The sequence below is a fragment of the Haliaeetus albicilla genome, chromosome 8 (assembly GCF_947461875.1).
Source record: "Haliaeetus albicilla chromosome 8, bHalAlb1.1, whole genome shotgun sequence".
Classification (NCBI taxonomy): Eukaryota; Metazoa; Chordata; class Aves; order Accipitriformes; family Accipitridae; genus Haliaeetus; species Haliaeetus albicilla.
Genome location: NC_091490.1, coordinates 31,704,128 through 31,725,284, shown reverse-complemented (window position 1 = coordinate 31,725,284; position 21,157 = coordinate 31,704,128). Strand labels below are relative to the sequence as shown.

At 36.3% G+C, this 21,157-nt stretch overlaps 1 protein-coding gene across 3 annotated transcripts; it reads left to right on the top strand.

Moving 5' to 3' along the window:
• The first annotated feature begins 268 nt into the window (after positions 1 to 268).
• Positions 269 to 19,795, top strand: ODR4 (odr-4 GPCR localization factor homolog). 3 transcript variants are annotated; one of them, XR_011325831.1, is made up of 15 exons: positions 269 to 333; positions 1,134 to 1,268; positions 1,699 to 1,830; positions 2,233 to 2,328; positions 3,477 to 3,583; positions 4,299 to 4,335; positions 4,459 to 4,599; positions 5,220 to 5,315; positions 5,840 to 5,905; positions 7,267 to 7,395; positions 8,082 to 8,172; positions 9,795 to 9,980; positions 15,012 to 15,104; positions 16,305 to 17,833; positions 18,463 to 19,243. XR_011325831.1 is itself a non-coding variant. In XM_069789566.1 (14 exons), exons 2-14 carry the CDS (start codon positions 1,170 to 1,172, stop codon positions 16,370 to 16,372), a joined length of 1,341 nt encoding a protein of 446 aa, XP_069645667.1. In that variant the 5' UTR covers positions 269 to 333; positions 1,134 to 1,169; the 3' UTR covers positions 16,373 to 19,795. The 3 variants fall into 3 exon arrangements, 2 of the variants coding, with proteins under 2 accessions (XP_069645667.1, XP_069645668.1); XM_069789566.1 differs by having other exon boundaries at positions 16,305 to 19,795; XM_069789567.1 differs by lacking the exon at positions 269 to 333 and adding an exon at positions 447 to 556 and having other exon boundaries at positions 16,305 to 19,795.
• Positions 19,796 to 21,157: the final 1,362 nt, after the last annotated feature.

The window sequence follows — 21,157 nt, the reverse complement described above, 5'->3', positions numbered from 1 at the left end:
TCGAAGGCTTCGTCTCGAAGCTCGCCACGAGGCCGCTGGCCCTTCTAAGGCGTCCTGCGCGCCCGGGAGATGCAGGAGGAGGCGTCACAGCTTCTGCCACTCAAAGCATGGCGGCGCTGGCGCTGAGCTCTCCCTCTGCGCGCCCTTTTCCCGCGCTCGGGTCTGGGTTGTTGTGCGTCATCACCCTACGCCGGGGCGCGAGCGGCGCCTGCCGGTGACGCGGGTCGCCTCCGTGCTCGGCTGAGGCGGCGGCAGTAGTGGCGGCAGTAGTGGCGGCAGCGCTGAGGTGGTGGCGGCCGAGCTTGGGGACCCGGCGGCGGCCGCGGCCGTCAGGCGAGTGCGGGGAGCGCTTGGGGGCGGCCCGAGGCGGTGGGGGAGCTGCGCGGGAGCCACCGCCGAGCTGTGGGCCGGGCTGCAGTGCGGGTGCAGAGGTGCTTTTGGCCCTGGTCCGGAGCTTCAGCTCTGCCGTCCCTGTGCAGCTTTCTCCAGCAGGCACCTTTGCGGAGACTCAGAATACCCTTTGCTTTCTCATATTTAGTTTTTGTGAAAGTCCTCGGTGTGTAAAGCAGTTTTCAGAATAGGTCTGCGTGGAAGGGAGGGGTGTCAGTGGCAGTCCCCATGCCCTGGCTTCACATGGCTACTGATGGGAGCTGCAAGGATGGCCTTTGGGATAGTCCCCAGATGCTGTACTTCTAATGCCTTAGGAATTGGAATGAAAAATGTGCGTGGCATGTTTAAGTACAAGTGTGGAATTTAGCAAGTCCCTCAAAGAGGAATGTGAATGCAAAAACACGCACTTTACTGTCTGGCCTCTGATGAAACATGATGTAGCAAGAAGTTGTTGCTTGAAGACATGTTTTTCCTAGCATTTGTTTGCATTACTTGCCATGTCATTTCAGTGGCAGGTATTTAAAATAGCTTTCTTTCAAATAAGGGTCACATACTTCCTCTAGTATAGAGAACTATGTTTTTCATTTAAAAAATCAAACTTGCAGATCATAAAGCTACTTAACTAGCCTTTGTTGATAGATAAAGTATTAATCCATTCAGCATCTTTGTGCGAGACTCTTATTTTCATGTAACCAGTGTAGTATATATACTTTCTCTGACTTCATACGTTATTTGTTTTGTAGGTTGAAACTACAATACTTAGTCTAAAACCTGCAGTAATGGGTAGAACTTACTTTGTTGAGGAAGCTATTGGGCAGTATCTTTCAGACCTCAGCACAAAATTAAAGCCTTATGTCACTGGCCTGTTAATAGGGCAGGTAAGTGTGTAATATTTGAAGTCTGTTCTATTTGTTCATGTTAATAGGGGAAAACCCCCTTGGCCTTAATCATCTGGGATAAGCCTATTAACATCACACTGAGCTTGTATGATGCAGGAGGGTGGTAATATGACCAGAAGAGACTTCTCCAGAGGGTTTGCAGTGTCAGCCAACTACTCAAGTCTTTTAAAATCATTTTGTGAAAGATACAACACGTAGAAAAGAGATTAAAATCATAAAAATAAAACTTATCACTAAGCAAGGCATAAAGGCAAAAAAAAACATGAAGGAATTATTTTTGCAACAGATTACTACAGAGTTTAACAATACCTAGTATAAAGCAGCCCTTGCAGTTACTATGTTATGCAGTATAGTCTCAGACTTGATATCAACCTCATGGCATATTTGCTTATATTGATGTTTTTGACAGTGTTCCCCACAAAGAGACTACGTAATTCAGGCTGTTCGAACGCCTCCAAAGGAAGAGCAGAAGGAAGACAACATCAGTCCTTCAAAACTGGCATCCATCGATGAAGAATGGATAACTACACATGCCAGTCAGGTAGCACAGTGTGAATTAATGAAGGGCTTGGGAGGAATAGAAAGGAAGTAAGGTCGACAAAAACTACCTCATCACTTGTGTTGTCTCAAGACTTTTTCTCAAAGTAAAAGAACCTTCCTAACCATGCTAGGCACAGTTATTTTAAACCAAAATATCTGTATTTTTTTCAAAGTTCATGATGAAACAGAGACTTGATAGGACTGAAGCAAGAAAGTTTTCAAGATGTGTTTAGACATTTCAGAGGAACATATAAGTGAAGAACAGTCTTGCTTAATTAATTTCTTCTCTTGATGCGTACTTGCGTCATTAGAAAATTTTGATATATCAAGTTACATGCTTGCTAGATTTCTGATTCCTATTAATGTTCTTGGGGTTTTTTTTGTTGTTTTTTTTTTTTTTTAGGTTTCTAGAATGCTTCCTGGAGGCTTATTAGTTCTAGGTGTATTTATTATTGCAACTCCAGAACTGTCAAAAGATTGTCAAAATGCTTTGCGCAAGGTAAGTAGACTTCCTGGTAGAAAGACAGGAATATCTTTGGGTGTGTAGCTGAGTAATCTTCTATCATTGACTTGAATATATATGGTTGTTTTGTTGCTTTATTTCTAAAAGCACATATGTTCTGGTTTGAGGTATGTTTTTGAGACTGAAACATCAGAAATTGCTGTCCTATGGGACTATAGCACACCTGGTATTTGCTAACTTTCTGTTTCTTGTGATGTTTGTTACTGTAATAGCAAATCTTATTGTATTTACTGGAAGTGGACATTCGGGCTTAAGGAAAACATCTTCAAGGTTAATGTTAAACTAAATCCTTGTGGCACAATTACTAGTAATGGTAGCATGTTAGCTTTTTTTGTCTGAATGAATTAGAGATGTTTATAGTAGTGAAAGATCTACAGCTCTGATTCCTCTAAAATGGATATCTTGTATAGAACTAGTAGTATTTGACTTAGGTGTGGGGGGTTATATTTAAAAACTACTTAGAATGTGCTACTGTCTGATAGATGTAAAATGCATTTTTTTTTCAGTATTGGGGCATCTAGTGCCACATTGAGTTTCTGTTCTGTAGATGTAGGTTCATTTTATCATTTTCATAAAGTAAGCATGATGAATGATTTAAACATAAGTAGGTTCTAAAGCTTAAGGTCCAAGATTCAGTTTTGGCAGTGCAACACAATCACATCTCAGTTGTGATTACTGAAACTAGCAGCCAACAAAAAAAGGTGAGCTGTGTCCAGGTGATCAGTGATTGCTGAATTAAAATTTGTTTTGTTTTGTTTTGTTTTTTTAATTAGTAGCTATTTTGCACAGCTGTCTTTCCTGATCCTCAACTGATAGATATAAAGCTGTAATATTTATGTGAGGAGAAAAGCATACAAGTTGAATATGTGAATGTGTGTTGCTTGGTTTGGTTTACAAGGAAGCTGAATTAAGATTTCACAAGTGACTTTCGCTTTGGAGTGGTTGCCTATGAGTCTTTGTTGAATGTTCTTCTAACATGACATTTTGTGACATGGAAGCTGTATTTCCTGTTTATACATAATTATGATATCACTTGGACTTAGAACTTCAGTACAAGACGATTTTCCAGAAATTATAATGCATTATTTTTGTGAAAAAATCCATTATACTTTTTTCATCTTTAGCTAATCTTCTCAGTGGAGAAGTCCTTGACTAAAAGAAGACTCTGGAAACCTGCTGAGGAGGAGGTCTCGGAAAGAGCCGCTCTTCAAATTTGTTCTGCTACAAGAAAGTATCCTTTATAAACAAGCTTTATTGATTGAGACTGCTATCCCCAACCTCTTTTCTGTAGTTATTTCTGAATAAATGATAAATTGCGAGGAGGAAGTTGTTTCAGTTCAGATAGGCATAGATCAGTAACTTGAAATCATGAAGTTTTCTGATTACCCATGAGTAAGACTATTGACCCTCTTATCCTTGCAAAATTTTCATAATTTCTTACTGTTAGGTTTGTTTGTGTGGTGGCATCAAATTATGCATTCCCCAGTCAGTTTTGATTTGCATAAATTTAAGATAACATCTAAAAAACTGTATAGCTTCTTGAGCTTGCTATTACCAATGATATTCTACATGGAAGTGGGGAAGTAGTGGGCATGTGGGATCTGTACTAGTGCTGCAGAAGAATGCTGGGTCTGTTGATAATGAGATAATACAAGCAGAGAAAGCAAGGTTTTTCCTTGGAGAAGTGAGAGAGACAAGGACAAATTACAAATTGGTGCATTGGTGGCTCTCCCTGTGAATACCTATTGATCTTAATATATTTGTAAGAGATGGGATAGCATCACTATGGTAGTTGGAGTTTACAGTCAAATGTTTTTCCACTTTTTTTACACTAATGAAAGGTGAGAACTTTCTTCAGTAGTAAAGTAAAGGACAAAGTTAATTGTGAATTGTTCTTACTCGGGTTTTTTTGCCTTTCACTGGATCTTTTTCTTTAAGTAGCAAAGAGTAGTTTGCCGAACCTATGATGTACAAGATCCAAAGGTAAGCTCATAATCCTGTCTGTACAGCTTTTAATGCATGACAAGCAAAGTTTCAAGAAAAAAATCTCTATTTGAGATATATAGTGTTTTGTATAGACTCTTTATTGCTTTTTTCTGTTCTCAGAGCTCACCTAAACCAGCAGATTGGAAATACCAGAGTGCTCTGTCTGCATCCTGGTTGGCTTTGAACTGTACAGTAAATGTTAATATTCACATTCCACTTCTTGCTACTTCACCGAACCATGACTTGGAGAAAAATACCAAGGTAACTAACTGGCTGCACCAGTTTTGTGGTTGGTATCTACACTATTTCTGTTGAAAATTAAATGAGAGAGAAAGATTTGAATAGTGTGAGTAGAGGAGTAGGACTAATCAGCGGAGAATGTTTGGCAGTTATTCCTCTTTTAAATGTAATTTGAAGTTACTATGAAGCATTCATAGTATAAAAAATGTGGATGGCTTTTCTTCTGCTGTGCTTAGTGTGGCAGTTTCCTTTGCTCAGAATTATTTGGCGGTTGTCATGAGTATTCCAACTAAAGTCTCCTGCTTCACCTACTGAAAGTTTACATCCAATTAGAACAGAGTTTAGGGGTGCTTTTAATATGAATTGACTGTCAGTAGTCTGCATCCCTCTACAAAAATCAGATCCCTGGGGTAGCACTTGAATATTTTAAAATGCTTGTTTCTTAATGGATATATTTTGAACTTGTTGGTTTTAAGATTTAGCTTTGGAAAAACATAGACAGATTTTTCAGAGACTTTAAAACTCTCTCTGAGTAACTGTTGAAACATGTTTGTCTATAATTTCAGCATGATACTGTCCAACTGTTTTAGTGAAATTCTCTTACCTATTATGAGATTTTTGTGTTTCCACTTTTTTTAAAGAATGGGTTAAATCGATGGTCAAAACAGATAGAAGACAGCGTTTTTCTGATCAATGGACAAATTAAAGATGATGATACAGAACTACTGGAAGGGCAGGTGAGTACCAAATAACAAGGAATTGAACTCTATTAGATGTGTAGTTAGAACCTCCAGTGTGATAAAGCATTGACTGAGATGTCTTCTGTACAACATTTGTTGATCTAATTGGCCTATTTTGGGTAACTAATACGCTGGACTGCTTGTGTTCCCATCTTCATTGCTGCAGATTGCCTGTTTTTCTTCTGGCAATGTGAATGCAATAATTATATGTGAAGTTTGACTAAAAATTTTTCTATGTGCTATCTCCTCAGTAAACAACATGAGTAAGGTGTGAATGTAGGTGATAAGATTTCTAAGACCTACATATGTCTAAATGTTTAACAAAGAGTGGAAGCACCTTGTTTGGCTGATACATTCATCTCCTTTTAGTTTTGTATTTATATTCTCATGGCTGTTTTCTATATGCCATTGTTCTTTCTTAAAAGCTGTGAACTAGGACACATTTTATACCATAGTGAGGAGACTTTGATTTGGGATATTTTTTTTCTTGTTTCATGACACAAAGAATTTTTTTCCCTCAGAAAAAGTTAAGAGGAAATACTCAGTCCAGCACTCAGTTTTCTGATGTCAAGGTTCTGACACAGCTGGTAAGTATTCAGTGGTTTGTAAAGTATAACCTCGCTGTTATCTTATAAAATAGAATAAAAAATGAAATAGCATTCTGAATTATTGTCTAGAAATCCAGATTACTTAATCCTAAGACTTTTTTTTTTCCCCCATGGATATTGACTGTGAAACTGATTGTGGACAGATCTGCATATTTTGTGTGTTCAAAAATTCTTGTGGTGTGATAACCACGTTGTCTAAGAATTGCACAGTACAGCTGCAAGGAAAATTTGAAAAACTGGTGATAGAAGTAAAGTCCTTTAAACTAATTCATTTGATAGTAGGATACCTGTACATACCTGCGTACATTGATTTCAAGGTGACTTTGCATCATTCTGAAGTTCAGAATCACCCCCACACTTCAGCTTGCCATGGCTAGCTATGGACATTTACTTGAATGATTTCATCAGAAGCTCAGTCACTAGTTCTGGATTAAGGTACAGACCCTGGGAGCTGAATCGTAAGCTGGAGCTGTTGGGTCTGTGTCAGGAGTTTCCTCTCTATCAAAGTTTATGCTGACTTGAACCCTGAATTAGGTGCACCAGTCTAGGTCCTAAGTGCGTCCAGGCATTGTTTTGTTCTTGCACAACACAGGCCATACAGTTTTGTCAGGTAGTTCCTGGATTCTCTAAAGTCATGTTTAGCAAAACCTCCAGAAATGTATAAAATGCCATTTTAAAGACTTGGTGAGTATCTCAGCTTCTTTTGTTGTTACATTGGTCCAATGGTTAATTGCCTCAGAAAGGAAAGCTTTTTGTTTTGGCAGAGATAGTTTGCGCAGTTTATGTGGAAGTTATGCATCCCTGTGTTTCCAGGTGTTGTCTTAGAGTGCTTCATGCAGCACAGTAATTGTTTTGGTAATTAGGGTGAATATTTCTAGGCAACAGTTTGATACAGTTCTAAATATGACCACATTTATAATTTAGTACTGACTGATGAGATGACACTCAGGATACCACAGGTTATGCATACTATATAGTAAAAATACAAACTTCATCTTTAAAAAAAAAATCTTAAAAATATTTATAGATTGCAATACTAATTAGCCACAATCTACTTGCCTGAAAAGTTATAGAAGTCTCATAGACACAAATATTTAAATTGCAAGAAATGGAATGTCTGGAAAAGTATATATATTCTCCATAATGGAAAAGGAGAGAGATTTTCAGTCTTAACTAACAAAACTAAAAAAAAAAAAAAGAAAAAAAAAAATTAATTATGAGGGAAAACAGGCTATATGTAAACATCTTAAGGTATGCTATTAATTTCCTACTTCTGTTTTTTGTTACTCATGCTGCAAGTGCCTATGTAACAAGATAAAACAAACATGTTTATTTTTCAGTCCCAGGGTTCAAGTCATAGATCAACAGCTACAGTCCAGGTCTGCAGTGGTTCCATAAATCTCAAAGGTGCTGTGAAATGCAGAGCCTATGTACATAACAACAAGCCAAAAGTTAAAGAAGCTATTCAGGTAGTGAAAAGTTTTTTTAGTTAATCAGAAACATTTTTATGAAATACAAGAAATTTGTCATACTGCTTTTTTTTTGCCAAAATGACATGGTCTAAACTGGTGTTAAGATGTTCATTCCCTTGAACATATGGATTTTTTTAGAAGCCATCTGTGTGTGTGTGATTGATTCAGTTCCTTTTTCACTTTTAGCAGGCATGTGTCCTGTTGCTAAGGCTGTTCCATGATGAAACTTTACACAAATTGTCAAAGTGATTAGGCTGTGACAAATTTTCTTAAAATTAAGAAAAGGTTACAGACTATATTTTTGTATGTATAGGGGGAAAATACAGATTTATTTGTTCAGTTATTTTTTTTCCTGTTATTGAGTCAATGCCTTGTGATTATTTTTGTTTGTTTTTATTTTAATAGTAATGTCTAGAAGTTGTCAGTTCTTATTCTAACAATACTAACATTCTCCTCAGCTTTTAATTTTTGTTTTGTTATTTTCTTTTTTGATTTTAATTCTTTTGATGTTAGCTTCTCTTTATTGGACTTATAAAAATTCTCTTTAGAGTTTTTATTTTCTGGAAAAACTGTTCTTTCAACATGGGTTAAACCCTATAAGGGACTTCTTTTGTTGTTTCTTACTAGTCAAAAACTTTGCAAATGGCTTTTATATTACTGATGTCTTCGCTTTGTCTTTGCAGGCTTTGAAAAGAGACATAATAAACACATTGAGTGATCGCTGTGAAATACTATTTGAAGATCTCATTATAAATGAAGGACCTCACAAAAAAAGTAGGAATTCAGAGAAAAACCAGCTTACATTTGCAGTGAATTTTGGTTCTTGTAGAAAATTCTGCTAGGGTACTGAAGTTCCAGTTTGGTTAGAGCAGAATAGAAAGCAAATAGCATAATTTCTGTTTGGCAGCCTTGACTTTTTCTTAAATCATGAGAATTTTTGTCAAGTGCAGAAAGGTTCTTTGGCATCCCAGTTTTCATACAAAGTTTGTGTTCAGTTCTCATGACCAGAAAATGCAATTTCAGCTTCTTTCTCACTGATCAGAAATTTTGTAATTTTTAAAAATACTGTAGCTGAAACTCCCGTCACTGAAGTTCTAACTGTAACTTGCACATTTTACATTTTTATGTTGGTTTTTTTTTTTTTTTTAATCACTGTACGGTATTCCTATTAATATTGAAGTATGCTAAAACTTGGTAGGATTAAAAGAACCAGCTGGGCATGGCCTTCCATGTTCTTATATCACCTATGTTACAAATGATAGTGGACATGAGCTTTGAAGTTTAATAGTTCATCTCCATTAAATTAATTATGGCATTGTATGTGGTGATTATTATGTGCAGAAGTATCCTGATTATTTTTTTTCTAACTAACTGTACAAATATATAATTTGTGTTGTCTCTGCCCCTGGACTTCTTTCTCTTCATCAAATACTATTTTACAGTCTTTGTGTCTTTTAAAGAAATAGATCTTATTTCAGCACCGTGAATAACTGCTGGATTGCATTAGCTTGAATTTAACAGAGCACCATGCAGCGGCCAGAACACAATGCAAATTGATCTGATGAAAATAAAACTTCCTATCATGATTATATTAAAAACTAAGGGGTTATATGCTGAGACCAGATCTCCTAGCTCATGCTGCGTGATTCTTTAAACTTCTTTGAGTCACTGCAATGGTATCAAGTTATCTTCTTGTTCTTTTGTTGTTTTTTTTAAACCAAATATTATTGGTTAATTGAAATATCGATTTGAAGATCTTATATAAAAGAAAAGCCTTTTAAAAGATACTATCTTCGGTAGTGATTTTAGAAAAAATAGAAGAGAAATGGAAACCGGCTGATTGTGTAAGGAAAAATTATTCATGTTCAGAATTACTATTTACTTTAGGATAACATGGTTTGTTTTGGTGTTAGCCGGCTTTATCCAACCTGCATGATTTAAACTTGTGTTCAATTGCATGCAGTTTTCCATTTCCTCTTTAGGTGGCACCCGTACTTTGTGGCTTTATGGCATAAAGCAGCCAAATATTTTCAATGCTTTGTGGTGTTGAAATCGTGCTGTTTTGTGTACACTCTTATGTGCAGTCTTTCCTAGAGTTCTTTTCTAGTCATTCTAAACATGAAAAAAGTTCTGTTTAACATTTTATGGTCTGTTTTGGAGGTCTCGGGTATTTCTGGAGAGACTAATGTAAGAATATAAATCAGTATAATAGCAGCCAAAACTTTCATAAAACAGAAACAACGAAACAAGCCATGCCTGAAAACAGGTTTTTTACACAGAAACCTTGAGCAGTTCTTTTGCAATAGCTTTATCTTATGATCAGAGATTAATAAGGAATCTTACCATAGCTGGCAAGGCTTTTATTTGGATGTTTTTTTTTTCCCCTTTTCTTTCAGGTTTTGAGAGGGAGTATCATGTCTTACCTCAAAGACTGTTTGTCCCTGTTGCTGGATCCAGTGTGATGCTCAGTGATTATAAGTTTGGTGATGAGGCCACTGGAGAAATTCAGGAACGTTTTGTTGAGATGTTAGATCAATGTGTGCAAGCTGAAGATATCCATATAGCAGAGGAAATTAACACAGGTAAATACAGTATCTGAGAACCAGGATAGACTGCATCATGGATTACAAAAATGTTGACTAATGGCATAGGCCAGTTTTACCCAGATATGGATATGCTTAAAGTTGGCTTACTTCATATCAAGCTCTAAGGGTTTATATCAATCTAATTACAGCTTAAATATATTTGTGAAAAGTGGTAAGGGTTCTTGCAGTTTTTGTATTTGACTTGTAACAGACCTTTCTTTCTTCTCTCAGATATTTTGCTCTTTCACTGCATTATCTATGCAATCGTGGTTGCAGCTCATGAACTACAGTAGATACATAAATATATGGCTTAACAAGGTTAGCATACATTACACTGCACATGAATTAAAGGTGATCGTATATTAGCAAATAAACTGTAAAAAAACCCTGTAAAGCTTTATATTATGATTACTTTTTTAGTAGTTCAACTTTGCTGGTTTAAATGCTGAGTAGTTCTGATACTACATAGAATAAGAAGTTGAGAGCTTTAGTCAAATCTACTGTTTTATCACTAAATATTAAAAAAATACATATATAGTCTAATGTGTCTTTCAGGAAGATGTCATGCTAAAACCTGACTCTTTCAAAAGTACAAAGTACCTTTCTTTGTTCTGAGTGTTTTAATTTATGTATCAAATGCAGTGCCCATAAATGAAATTTTATGATTCACCCAAAATGGGAAGAAAATAGAGAGAGCTTTTCCTTTTCTACTGCATGTCTTATAAGTTTATGATCTGATTATAAGACTTTTATATTTGTTTTAATACAAATATTTTGCTATAACCTAGTTACTGACTTTTTTCTGAATATTTCTGGTTTATATCATTTCCTGTTGGTGGTTTTTTTTCTTCCCATACAACTTTGATTTCAATGTAGGAGTCAAACCTGTAGTTGAAATGCTTCCTAACAATACTTCCTGTGATCTTACAGAAGAGATTTCTTTTATTCCCTTTTTTGCCTCATAAATGTGAATGAGCTGCAGGTTACAGGTTTATAATAAAATTCTTAATTTCAGAGCTAACCATAAATTCTTACGTCTTTCTAAATTGATCAGTTTTCCCAGGCTTTAACTAAAGCTGTTAGCAGTGAATCTGATTCATTATCTCAAGAAGTAAAAGATGTACACAGCTCAGGAACCTGAACAAAACCAGGAAAGCCAATAAAAATCTCTCTTGCATTATAAGATTAACTTTTATAATCTTAAAGCTAATTATTACTGAGCTTTAAGGAATTAGTATAACTTAGGGATGCAAATTAATATTTCTGTAACAGTGGAGAAAGGTGTGGGAGGGAAAGAGAAGATGATTCAGTTTGGATTCATTGCTTGTGTAAGGATGTATGATCTGGAGGTAGGAAGAAAGCATGATTTAGACTAACAGCAATACATCACAAAGATTTGATGCCATTAATAGGCGTAAAATGATGTCCAGGTAGCTCACAAAATGAGTTTGTATGTTCTTGTAGCTTGCTGGTTATAGAGTTAGGAGTGTGGGATTTATTTTTCTTTTTTAAAAAAAAATGTAAATTTAAGTAAGTGCATAGCAGAGGAAAGGAAAGAAAACATACAAAGAGGATTTTGGTAAAAACTGAGTCTGGCCTTGTCCCAGTGAACACCATGAAATTTGTCCGTAAAATGGGTTCTGTTAGTAGCGATGATGATAATAATGCTCTCAGCACAACAGTGTTAGATTCTGGTAATCATTGTTACTCCGTTAGTAACTTGTGATTTATGTATACGCTTTTATTGATGCCAGGAAGGCTGTTTTAGAAATTAGACTTGTTAACTGTGTAAGAAAAGTGTTCTGCATTGTAAAGAAAAGCATTAATTTTGCAATTTGATTTTTATTGGTACTTTAGTATGAAGTGTTTAAGTATTGCTGTAAATGTGTTTTTGTGACACAATGAGAGTTTGGGGTTTCCCTTGTGTAAAGGCTTCTTCAGTGCATTGTTCCAATTTGGGTAGCATTTGTTGTTTCTCAAAGCTTAGCATTATCTTTATTAATAATAGTCAATATTCAGTAATGGTGTAAAAATTGGTTTGTAGTGAATTTTGACATTAGCCTTTCTGTTTGTATCACGATTCCTGTGGTCTTAGGCACCAACCTTGAATTAAGTGGAAATGCTATCCATAGTGAAGTTCTGGGGAAAGTTTGCTGATAAAAAGAATTGTTTAAAATTCAAGAACTTGAGCAGGCTTTTGAAATAATTTCTTTTTTTGTTGCTCTTTAAAACATGCACTTGAGAAGAAGAGGATCTAATCAGTACAGCCAAAAGTTATTTTTTTAAGCAGCTTTTAGTCAAAACATATGAAATAAAGATATTTTGAGAAGGTCAGTTTCGTGTGCTTAGTATGGCCTCTGCTGCTGTCTCCTACGCTTTGTTCTCTTGATTCCTTGTACAACTCTCCAGTGAGGTCACTACTGGGTCATGCTTTAAAACTGTTACATGGAAAATAGGAAGTAAAACCTGACCTATTTATAATTGAAAGATATAAATAGCTCTAACATTGTAGCTTCAAGGTATTTAGTGTTTTAATACACGCAATTGATAGCTCTGCCTTTATGATCGGCGTTACTAAATCCATGCCCCTTCTTGGTACAGGGGGTGGTGGTGGTGGTGTGTTAAATACCCTGAGTGGATAAACATAAATAAGACTTCAGTAGTGGTAATCGCTCCCCTATCTTTGTTAACAAATTGAAGAATTAATGAAGAATTAAGGATTCATATAATTGGTACGAGAAAGCATCTGCTTTTAAAAATTCTTTGTGTGATTTATACTACAGCTGCATCACATGCAAGTCTTCCATAACTTAATGACAAAAATGCCTTTGGTAACTAAAGATGTTTCAAAGGTGTTTCTTTCTTTTTTCTTTTTTCTTCTTTCTTTCTTTTTTTCCCCTGAGCAAGCGAGCATTGCTGCCTTGATGTGCAGCTTCAAAAGTTACCTTCAGAAATGTGCAACAGTTCTTACGAAGGTGCAAAGAAACATAAAGTTAGAGGGCACAAACTATCCTACTTGCTCATTAAAAGTAAAGCAGAAGGAAACCTGCTGGATCTAGACTTCAGAGGTGACCCAAGAAATGTGGTCAGCTTCTCTAAAAGTGGTATGTTGTTTTAGGGAATTGAAAACTGTTGTAGTGTGGAGAGAATGTGGTGCTCTTAACTGTGCTAGTTAAGGTACTACTTAAAAAACTATCTTGCAACAATTAATAATTCATTTACTGTAGTTGAAGATATCTGCTCATATTTTAGGCAGATAAGGGTGTGTTTTCCTTTGCACAGAAAAAATAATGATGAAACTACGGCCTCATTGTGGACCAGTGGGCTTCAGAGATATTTGATAATTTATCTTCAAAAAAGCACCCCTTGCATTGAAATGTTGTGTCCTTATTTTTATTTTACATGTATGTGCAGCTTGCAGGGAGATCTCAAAGCCATGTTTATGCTTAATGTGTGCATATATATTTGTGTGTATATCTATGTATCTTTCTAGCCTGGTAAGTTTTGTATCAGACAGTTATTAATTGCTCTTCTGTAGTACATCGTATACAAAGTCAGTGGGTTCAGGATAAAAATGGCTAAAGACAGATCCTAAATGTCTAGCTTGAGTGCTTTTTTTGTAACAACAGATCTTGTGCAAGTTTGACTTAAAAAGAATTTGAAGACAATCATGCACATGACTCACCTTAGATGACAGAAGCAACCTTTCTGATCACATATCTAGATTATACATTTCCCCCATAGTTAATGATATGATAGAGAAAGTACTTTTCCATGAATCATTTTCGTATGAGTCATACAAGGGGTGTGCCTTATTACTCAACTATGTAATTTGTAATTTATAGGTGATTGACAGCCCCACTCTGGGAATGGGAGATCTGTTTTCATTTAGATCAGTATTCCATGGGCTGCTAAAACTTGATATCTGGTACTGCTGTGGGTTTTTCTTCTTCATCTTCTGGACAAGAACAATCTGTTAGGCTTTTTTTCTTATCTCAGCATGCCCATTCTGTTCTTTCCGAAGACATCCAGATCTCACTGCAATAGCACAAACACTTTCTCCTACTGTTTACTTGTCCAGAAGATGTTTGCAATAGTAGCTACTGAATTGTAGTCAGAACTTTTGGCAAGTGATGCCTTAGCAAACTATCCTGGGAACAAGAATGCAAATTGAAGACCTTTGGCCTACCACCATCAAGTAGCCTTATCACTGAACTAGGTAGTCCAAAGCATGCTTGCTCTATGTGGGATACATGAACAAGTGCAGCTAGAGGACTTAAGATTAATCCCCTTCTTTCTCTCCTCCCCCTCTCTAACAAGCTGGATATAGCCAAGTGATTAGGGAAATCTTTGGAAAGGAAATAGATACAGATTTGAATCCCATCAGTCTGGAAATAGAATCAAGCTCTCTCACATCCTGGCTGAGCAGTCTAAGGATTTAGTAACTTCCAAAGGGGAATGTGTCCTTTATGCCTGCTCTACAAGTGTATTTTTAGCAGATCTTCAAAAAGGAATTTCTGTGCTTTGAAAAAGAGCATCTATGGCTGTTGGGTAGGGAGGTGATGCTGGGCTCACTCCATGTAGCCTGAACTCTGGACAGATGGCTTTGAAGGAAAAACTTTGATCTTGGAAGGTGGTTAATGGTTCATTTTGGTGGTTCCCGCTCAGAGTAGTGAAATTCTTCTCAGGTTATGTAAAGGGGGTTGGATATGTTACTCTGGTTGCAGGGTGTGGAAAATGAGTTTTGGAAGAGGAGCTCCTTCCCAAATGTATTTTTTCGCTTTATTTTTTCGCTTTATTTTTTCGCTTTATTTTTTCGCTTTATTTCTTCTCGTCCAGCCATATGGAATAGTTTAGTGCTATGCTGTTGCTACTGTACCATTTCTACTGCAATAAACTCTTCTTTCTACTATAAATGTACTTTATAAAGTTGATAGGAAGTTCTTGGCCTTTTGCATTAATTCAACTGTAAGACACAACTGTTAGCTTTTCACCTGATATTTACTTCTTCACTTGATTTCCATGCAGTTGATATTTGTCCAGTTACTGACAACACGGATGACACACAACAGCAACAACTGACAAAAGCAACACTGCTGTTGAAACTTCAGCAAAATATGGGTACGTTACTTCCCTGATTTTTGCTATGGCAATCCAGAAATTATAATGGCCCCTTTCAGTACTGTTAGATTCCACAGCATTATTAATAAACTGGTGAGATTAATACAATACTTTTCTAAAATGAGTTCCCATTTCAGTATTGTAGGTGCAGGGTGTTTCTGGGGAAGAAAGAACCACAGCCTGCTCTTGAAACAAAACCGGTGTTTGCATTCGTTTAGCCTACAAGTCAATACAAAAGGCTCATGTAGCTTTATTCCTTTTTTAGAGAGCCACCACTTCTATAATTCTGTATTTTAAAAAAAAACAACACAGTTGAATGGCTTTGTCAAGTAGGCATCCGTAAATCGGCTAGTGACTCACAAATCTTCAGAAGCTGACAAATACATATGGGCTTGGGTGCTAATTGTCAGCCTCAATAATTCAGGGAACACCAGCTGCAGAACTCTTCTTTCAAATACAACTTCTCCATGATACTCCATAGTCCAGCTCTCAGATGTCTGTCTGCACTTAGTACAGTTCTCTTTGCTGTGAGTTTTGACTGTCTTTTCATATTAAAATACACTTCAGTCGTCAAAACAGTAACTTTTGTTTTCTATTAATGCTTAGAAGTAGAACATGGTAACTGGAAGATTAAAGAGTAGTAGCAGTAAATATGTGTTTGCTTTGGATGTAAAAATGTTTTCCCTTGAATCATCACTCAGGTGTTCTGTTTTTTTGTGTCATCTTCTCAGCTGCATCAGTAACAAGCATGTTAATCAACAGGAAAATGGCTGTTGTGCTACAAAGACTTACAGAGTAGATGTAGTGCAACACAGACAAGAAAAAACTTAATAGCTTTTGTTTCTTAAAGCTTAAAATTTTTGCTATTTTTCCTAGCCTGATTCCTAGAATTAAGCAGTAGTGCAGAGTCAGTGCGTTATTTTATGGGCCAGGACATGGCCAAGTTACTACAGAAGTATGTGGTCATCTGGATTTCTGGAAGAATCCTGCTCTGATTAGAAATGTCATGTGGAGCTTTTATAATTTAACTATCTGACATCGTAGCTGTAGATTTAGGCTTCACAGTGGTAGATGTTTTTTGGGGTGGCTTTTATTTCTCCTCCTGCTTGCCATTCACCTGGACCCTGCCCTCCACACCCTAGCTGCTGTTGACTGTGCTGCCCTTGCCACTCACTGAATGCATTTCCTTTGTTATTTTAGGTGTGGTAATAGCAGCTGCTGTTGCAGTCTTTGCATCGATCTTCTCTTTCAATTACTTCAGTGATTAAACTCAAGCAACTGGAGCTTCATGGAAGTATTGGCCAGTTACAAGATGGAAACATCTGGGTTTAATATATTAGTAATTAAGAATTGTTGCCTAAATATTGCCAGTTAGATGTGCAATATAAATTGTAATGATAGGTTCAGTTACCTTGTTCCAGCATGCACTTACTATATATCAAGTAGAATCATGCAGTTACAGTATCAAGTAGAAGGTGAATCAAGTTTACAAGAAACTAACCCTGTGTCTTTGTATAAATGAATGGTAGTATTATTTTCTAGAAGGATCCCTTAAGTAAATGTAGAACTTCTTCCTACTTGCTGTTTTAATGCAAAATGCTATCACTGGTGTTTTTCAGGCTATTGGTAAGACTAGCATAGTTACCTGGTGTGACGATTCTTCCTTTAAAGGTTCCTTTGCTAAGAGAACTCTTATCTCGTTAAAGTTAATTGGGGAAAAATTAGATTTAATGCAGCCAGCATTTCACTATATGCATTGGTTTAGATAATATTGGTTAACTAGCATAATAGGTATACAAACAGTTTCTCGTAGTTTCAAGACTAGACCAATTCAGCCTGTAAATACCTTAGTTCAAGACCTGGAGAACTCAGAAGTCAGTAAAATGCATAGAACTTTTGAGATGTGTATACACCACCTTTTATTCAGTGACTCTTAAGGACTTCTCTGTCCAGCTCCGATTCAATCATCATTCTCTTGGAATATTAACTATTTCAGCAACAGCTACATCTAGGCAGCCCTTGTGGATTAACTTGTAGATGGATGCAAGTTGTCAAAACCTGTTTGCTAATCAGGATTTTTAGCCTATAAACAGATAGCTCTTGATTATGAGATATTCTCCTGGGTATGTTAGGTGATAACATGATTGTTTACTTGCCATGAGGAGAGTGGGAGGAGGGAAAAATTCTGGTAAGGTTAGTAAAGAATAATTTGTGCATGAAATGTGATGTTTACTTGGATCTGAACTACAATAGAAAAGAATTCCAGATTTTAGGGCGTTTTAATACCACTGCAAATTTCTTTTTTGTATAAAGGCACTGGAACACTAAGAAAAAACATAAACATTTTGGTTGTAAAGCATAATCAAGGATGTGCTGGGATACTTTTAATAAAAGGCAACTATGAGAAAGGTGTCTTAAATACTATTGCCTCATTTGGGTATTCCATTTTTACATGTTTGGAGAAAGACCTGCTTTTAGTATAGTAACTATTTTGGAACACAGTGTTGATCTTTTGTGCTTAGTATTGCTCAAGTAGGGCCTCTGAGAGGAAAGTGAATGTTGTAATGGAGGCACTGTTTTCAGCTGCTGCATGTTTTATAGATACATGTTATTCTGTGCAAACAGGTGGAATCAATAGGCAAGATGTCATTATGCAGAAGCAGTTGATTCCAGGAGAGGTTGAGTGCTGTCCAGAAGAAGATGAATTTTGCAATGTGCTTCAAAATATGGTTGGTTTAAAAATTGCTCTGCTAAAGTCTATTAGAAGGAGGAACAAGGGAGTAATGAGAAGAAAGAAGTTTGTCTTTTGTCTCTCTTTGTCTCTCTCTTTTTTTTTTTTCCCTTTTTTTTGGGGGGGTGGGGAGTATGCTTTCAGAGGTAAAATACAAAACGGTTATTCTGTAGTTGCCTGTTACTTGAAACTCAGCCATAGACATGAAGAACATTTGAGATGCTAAATATCTTACAACAGAGAAGAAAATTGTCATGAAACAGTCTTCCAGTAGTTCTTGGTTAGCACCTGTGGTCTAAAAATTAGAGTTTGTTTGGAGGTGTTATTCCCTAGCAAAGAACTCTGTTTTTCTTTCTGCCCTGCAAGCTTATTCAGTGTTTAGTAAATGAACCTTTTCTTTATGGCGTTTCTACAGGCGGTCAAATTAATCCTTCAGCTTATAACTAACTAGGTATCAAGGATCTGTGGAAGTCTAATTTTCCAATTTGAGGTTGGAAGAAGGCAAAGAAAGAAGTTGCTTTGGATGAGATTTCTGCTTTAATACAGGAGACTGCATTTAACTACCATGTGCAGTAAGAAAATAACCCTGTCAAAGAAAAAAATGAGTAATTTGACTTGTATCTACAGATTGAGCCTTCCAGTCATCCTGCCATGAGGAAATAGTGGATGTAGAAGAAAGCAGGTTCTCACTTGCCTAAGAATTACAGAACTAACCAAGAGGGGATTTCATTGTTGTTTTGTTTCCAATCCTTTTTGTACTGTTAACCATTGATAACATAAGAAAATGAGTTCTTTAAGAAAAACAAAAAGGTGTGTTTAAGAAAAAAAGGAAAGCAACCTTTTAGAAGTCTATTTCTTGACTACTGCTTAACTTTTGCACAGATTTCATATAGGTTTATCCTTTTCCTGCTATCTATGTAATCTTCTGAAGCTTTCAGTTGGTGAAAACTCCATCATGACTGAAACTGAGCTTGTTAACTTGTATCCATGACTTCAGATATATTTTTATTTTAATATGTAAGAGTCTAGAGGAACAGTTGGGACTTCCACATCTGGAAATCTGGCTCTTCCAAGTGTAGTTCTAAAATTGATGTTATGAAATAACTTTACAGAAACCTTATTCTCTGTGCTATGTAGTTTTAAAATGTAGTTTTAAAAAGCCTCAGTGGTGTTGTGAGGAATTATAAACCTTGTACATCTGAGGGGTAGCATTCAGCTTGCCGATAACAGATATACATCTGCTAGAACTTCTGTTCTTAGTTTAGTCAGCAGTGACACCACTGATAATTAGTTCCCCCCTCTCCTCCATTTTTGTCTGCATCAGAATATTTGAGGATGCTCAGGGTCTCTGTGACTGAGTCAAAAGGAAGAGTATCCATAGCTGACGGTAGCAGGAAGACTGCTCCCATATGCCTATTGAAGCATTTACTTTTTGTTATTCAGGAATCTTCATACAGTATTACGATGTTTGAGTCAAGTCTTGCTTTTTCTTTTGAAGGGTTTTTTTTTCTGCAGAAATATGGATGACTGCTGTGATCAGAACTTTATTTGCAACTTCATTAGTCATGAGCTTCTGTTGAGGCTTGGTATCATGTGTGTTTTCTTTTTCTTTGGGTTTTTTTTTAAATTACAGGTTGAAGGAAATCCTGCTTAAGCATGCTTAATCTGTCTTTTAAATTGGAGTGTCAGCTTATTTCTTACAACTAGTTATAAATGTAGTTTGTGTGGTGGTTATTGTTTGTTAGGGTTTTTTTGCTTTCAGCCTGGTTTCTCAAAGGAATGAAGCTTATGTGATCAGGCTGCTGATGTGCAGCCTAATAAATTTTGAAACAAATTTGATAAAGAAGGAAAGTTCCTAATGTTAAGTTCCCACCAGTTACGTGGAGATTTTCTGGTGTGTAGAGGACAGAAATTTTTCATGCCTCTTCTTTAAAACATCTCATCAAAAAATACAAGATAAATACTGTCCTGCTACTCAAATAACTGATTATTTTTGTGGTAGATGGAAGATAATTCATTATCTTCCACATAAACTGTTACAAGATCATCCGATTTTCATAATGTTAGGTAAATCTGCAAATCATAGCTTTCCAAAGAGTCAACCTACAGATGCAAATGAAATGTTAAGATGAAGGTGATTTTAGCCAAGGGGTAAACATCATGCTTGAGTATGGGGAAAAAGGACTGCTTTAAGGGAAAAGCTTTATTCCACCTGGAGTTCCATCAGAAAAACTTATGACAGTTTTGCATTCAGAAATGTACAACACAGAAATCATAACGTTTTGGGAAGATGCTATTTGAATTCTTGGTGGAATAAAATCATGAATTGTTTTACAGGTTAAAGAGGATTGTACATTGTTGAGAGATGATAAGGAACTTCATTCTTATTACTTAGGTGAGGTGAGGTTTATAGTGGTCTGTTAAAATGTGAATCCATGGCAAAACGATATTAAAAGGAGAAATTCAGTAGTGTGTTGATAGTCCCTAAAATTGGACAAAAAAAGAAGACACATGTTTTTGTTTTGGGGGTGGGTTTTTTGGCCATTATTTAAAGCAAGGCATAAGTTGTTGAAATTATTTTGTCTGAAAGGGTATCTCATGAATCCTTCAGTAATGTTTTGCAGGGTTCTATTTCCCAAATAATTTTGAGTAGAATTACTTTGTTGTGCAGATCTGTTGGGAAGTAGTGCAACCTTCAGCTACTCCTGTGAATTTTCCATGTGAATGAAAAGTGGAGAAAAACATGCGTTTAAAAGAGTGGTAGGAACCTGCTTTTAATGTGTGGGTTATATCACTGCAATGGTTCCCTGGTCCTGGCTGCTCAGTTTTGAATTCTTACTGATTCATATGCAGAATTTCGCAGGGTGACATTTCCATGGTGGGATCCTGACCTGAAGCAAAACTGAAAGCTCGCACTCCAAAGTGAGAAAAACGTGAAATTATCAAAGCAAATAAAAACTGGTGAGTCATATGAGTACTAAAAAAAATCTTTAACATTTTGATAATCTCAAATGTTATCAGCAAAATTGTGTGCAGTTAAGATAGAGATATTTCTGTCCTCAGAGTAAAATTCAGCCTTCAGCTTTGCCCGTGTGCAAAAGAAGTCATTGGAACATTTCTAATGTTTTGTTGTCTTGTATCAGAACTAGAGGAGGTGGATTTTTCAGACATACAGAGAGAGAGACAGGAAGGTTTATAGTGAGTTTACCCTGTGTCTTCCTCTCAAACAGATTGCTAAATTGTAGTTCTCAGCAGCATCCCTTTAGCAAAACTTAAAACTTTCAGTTTAGTAAATGTCTAATGAGTGTTTACTAATATTTCA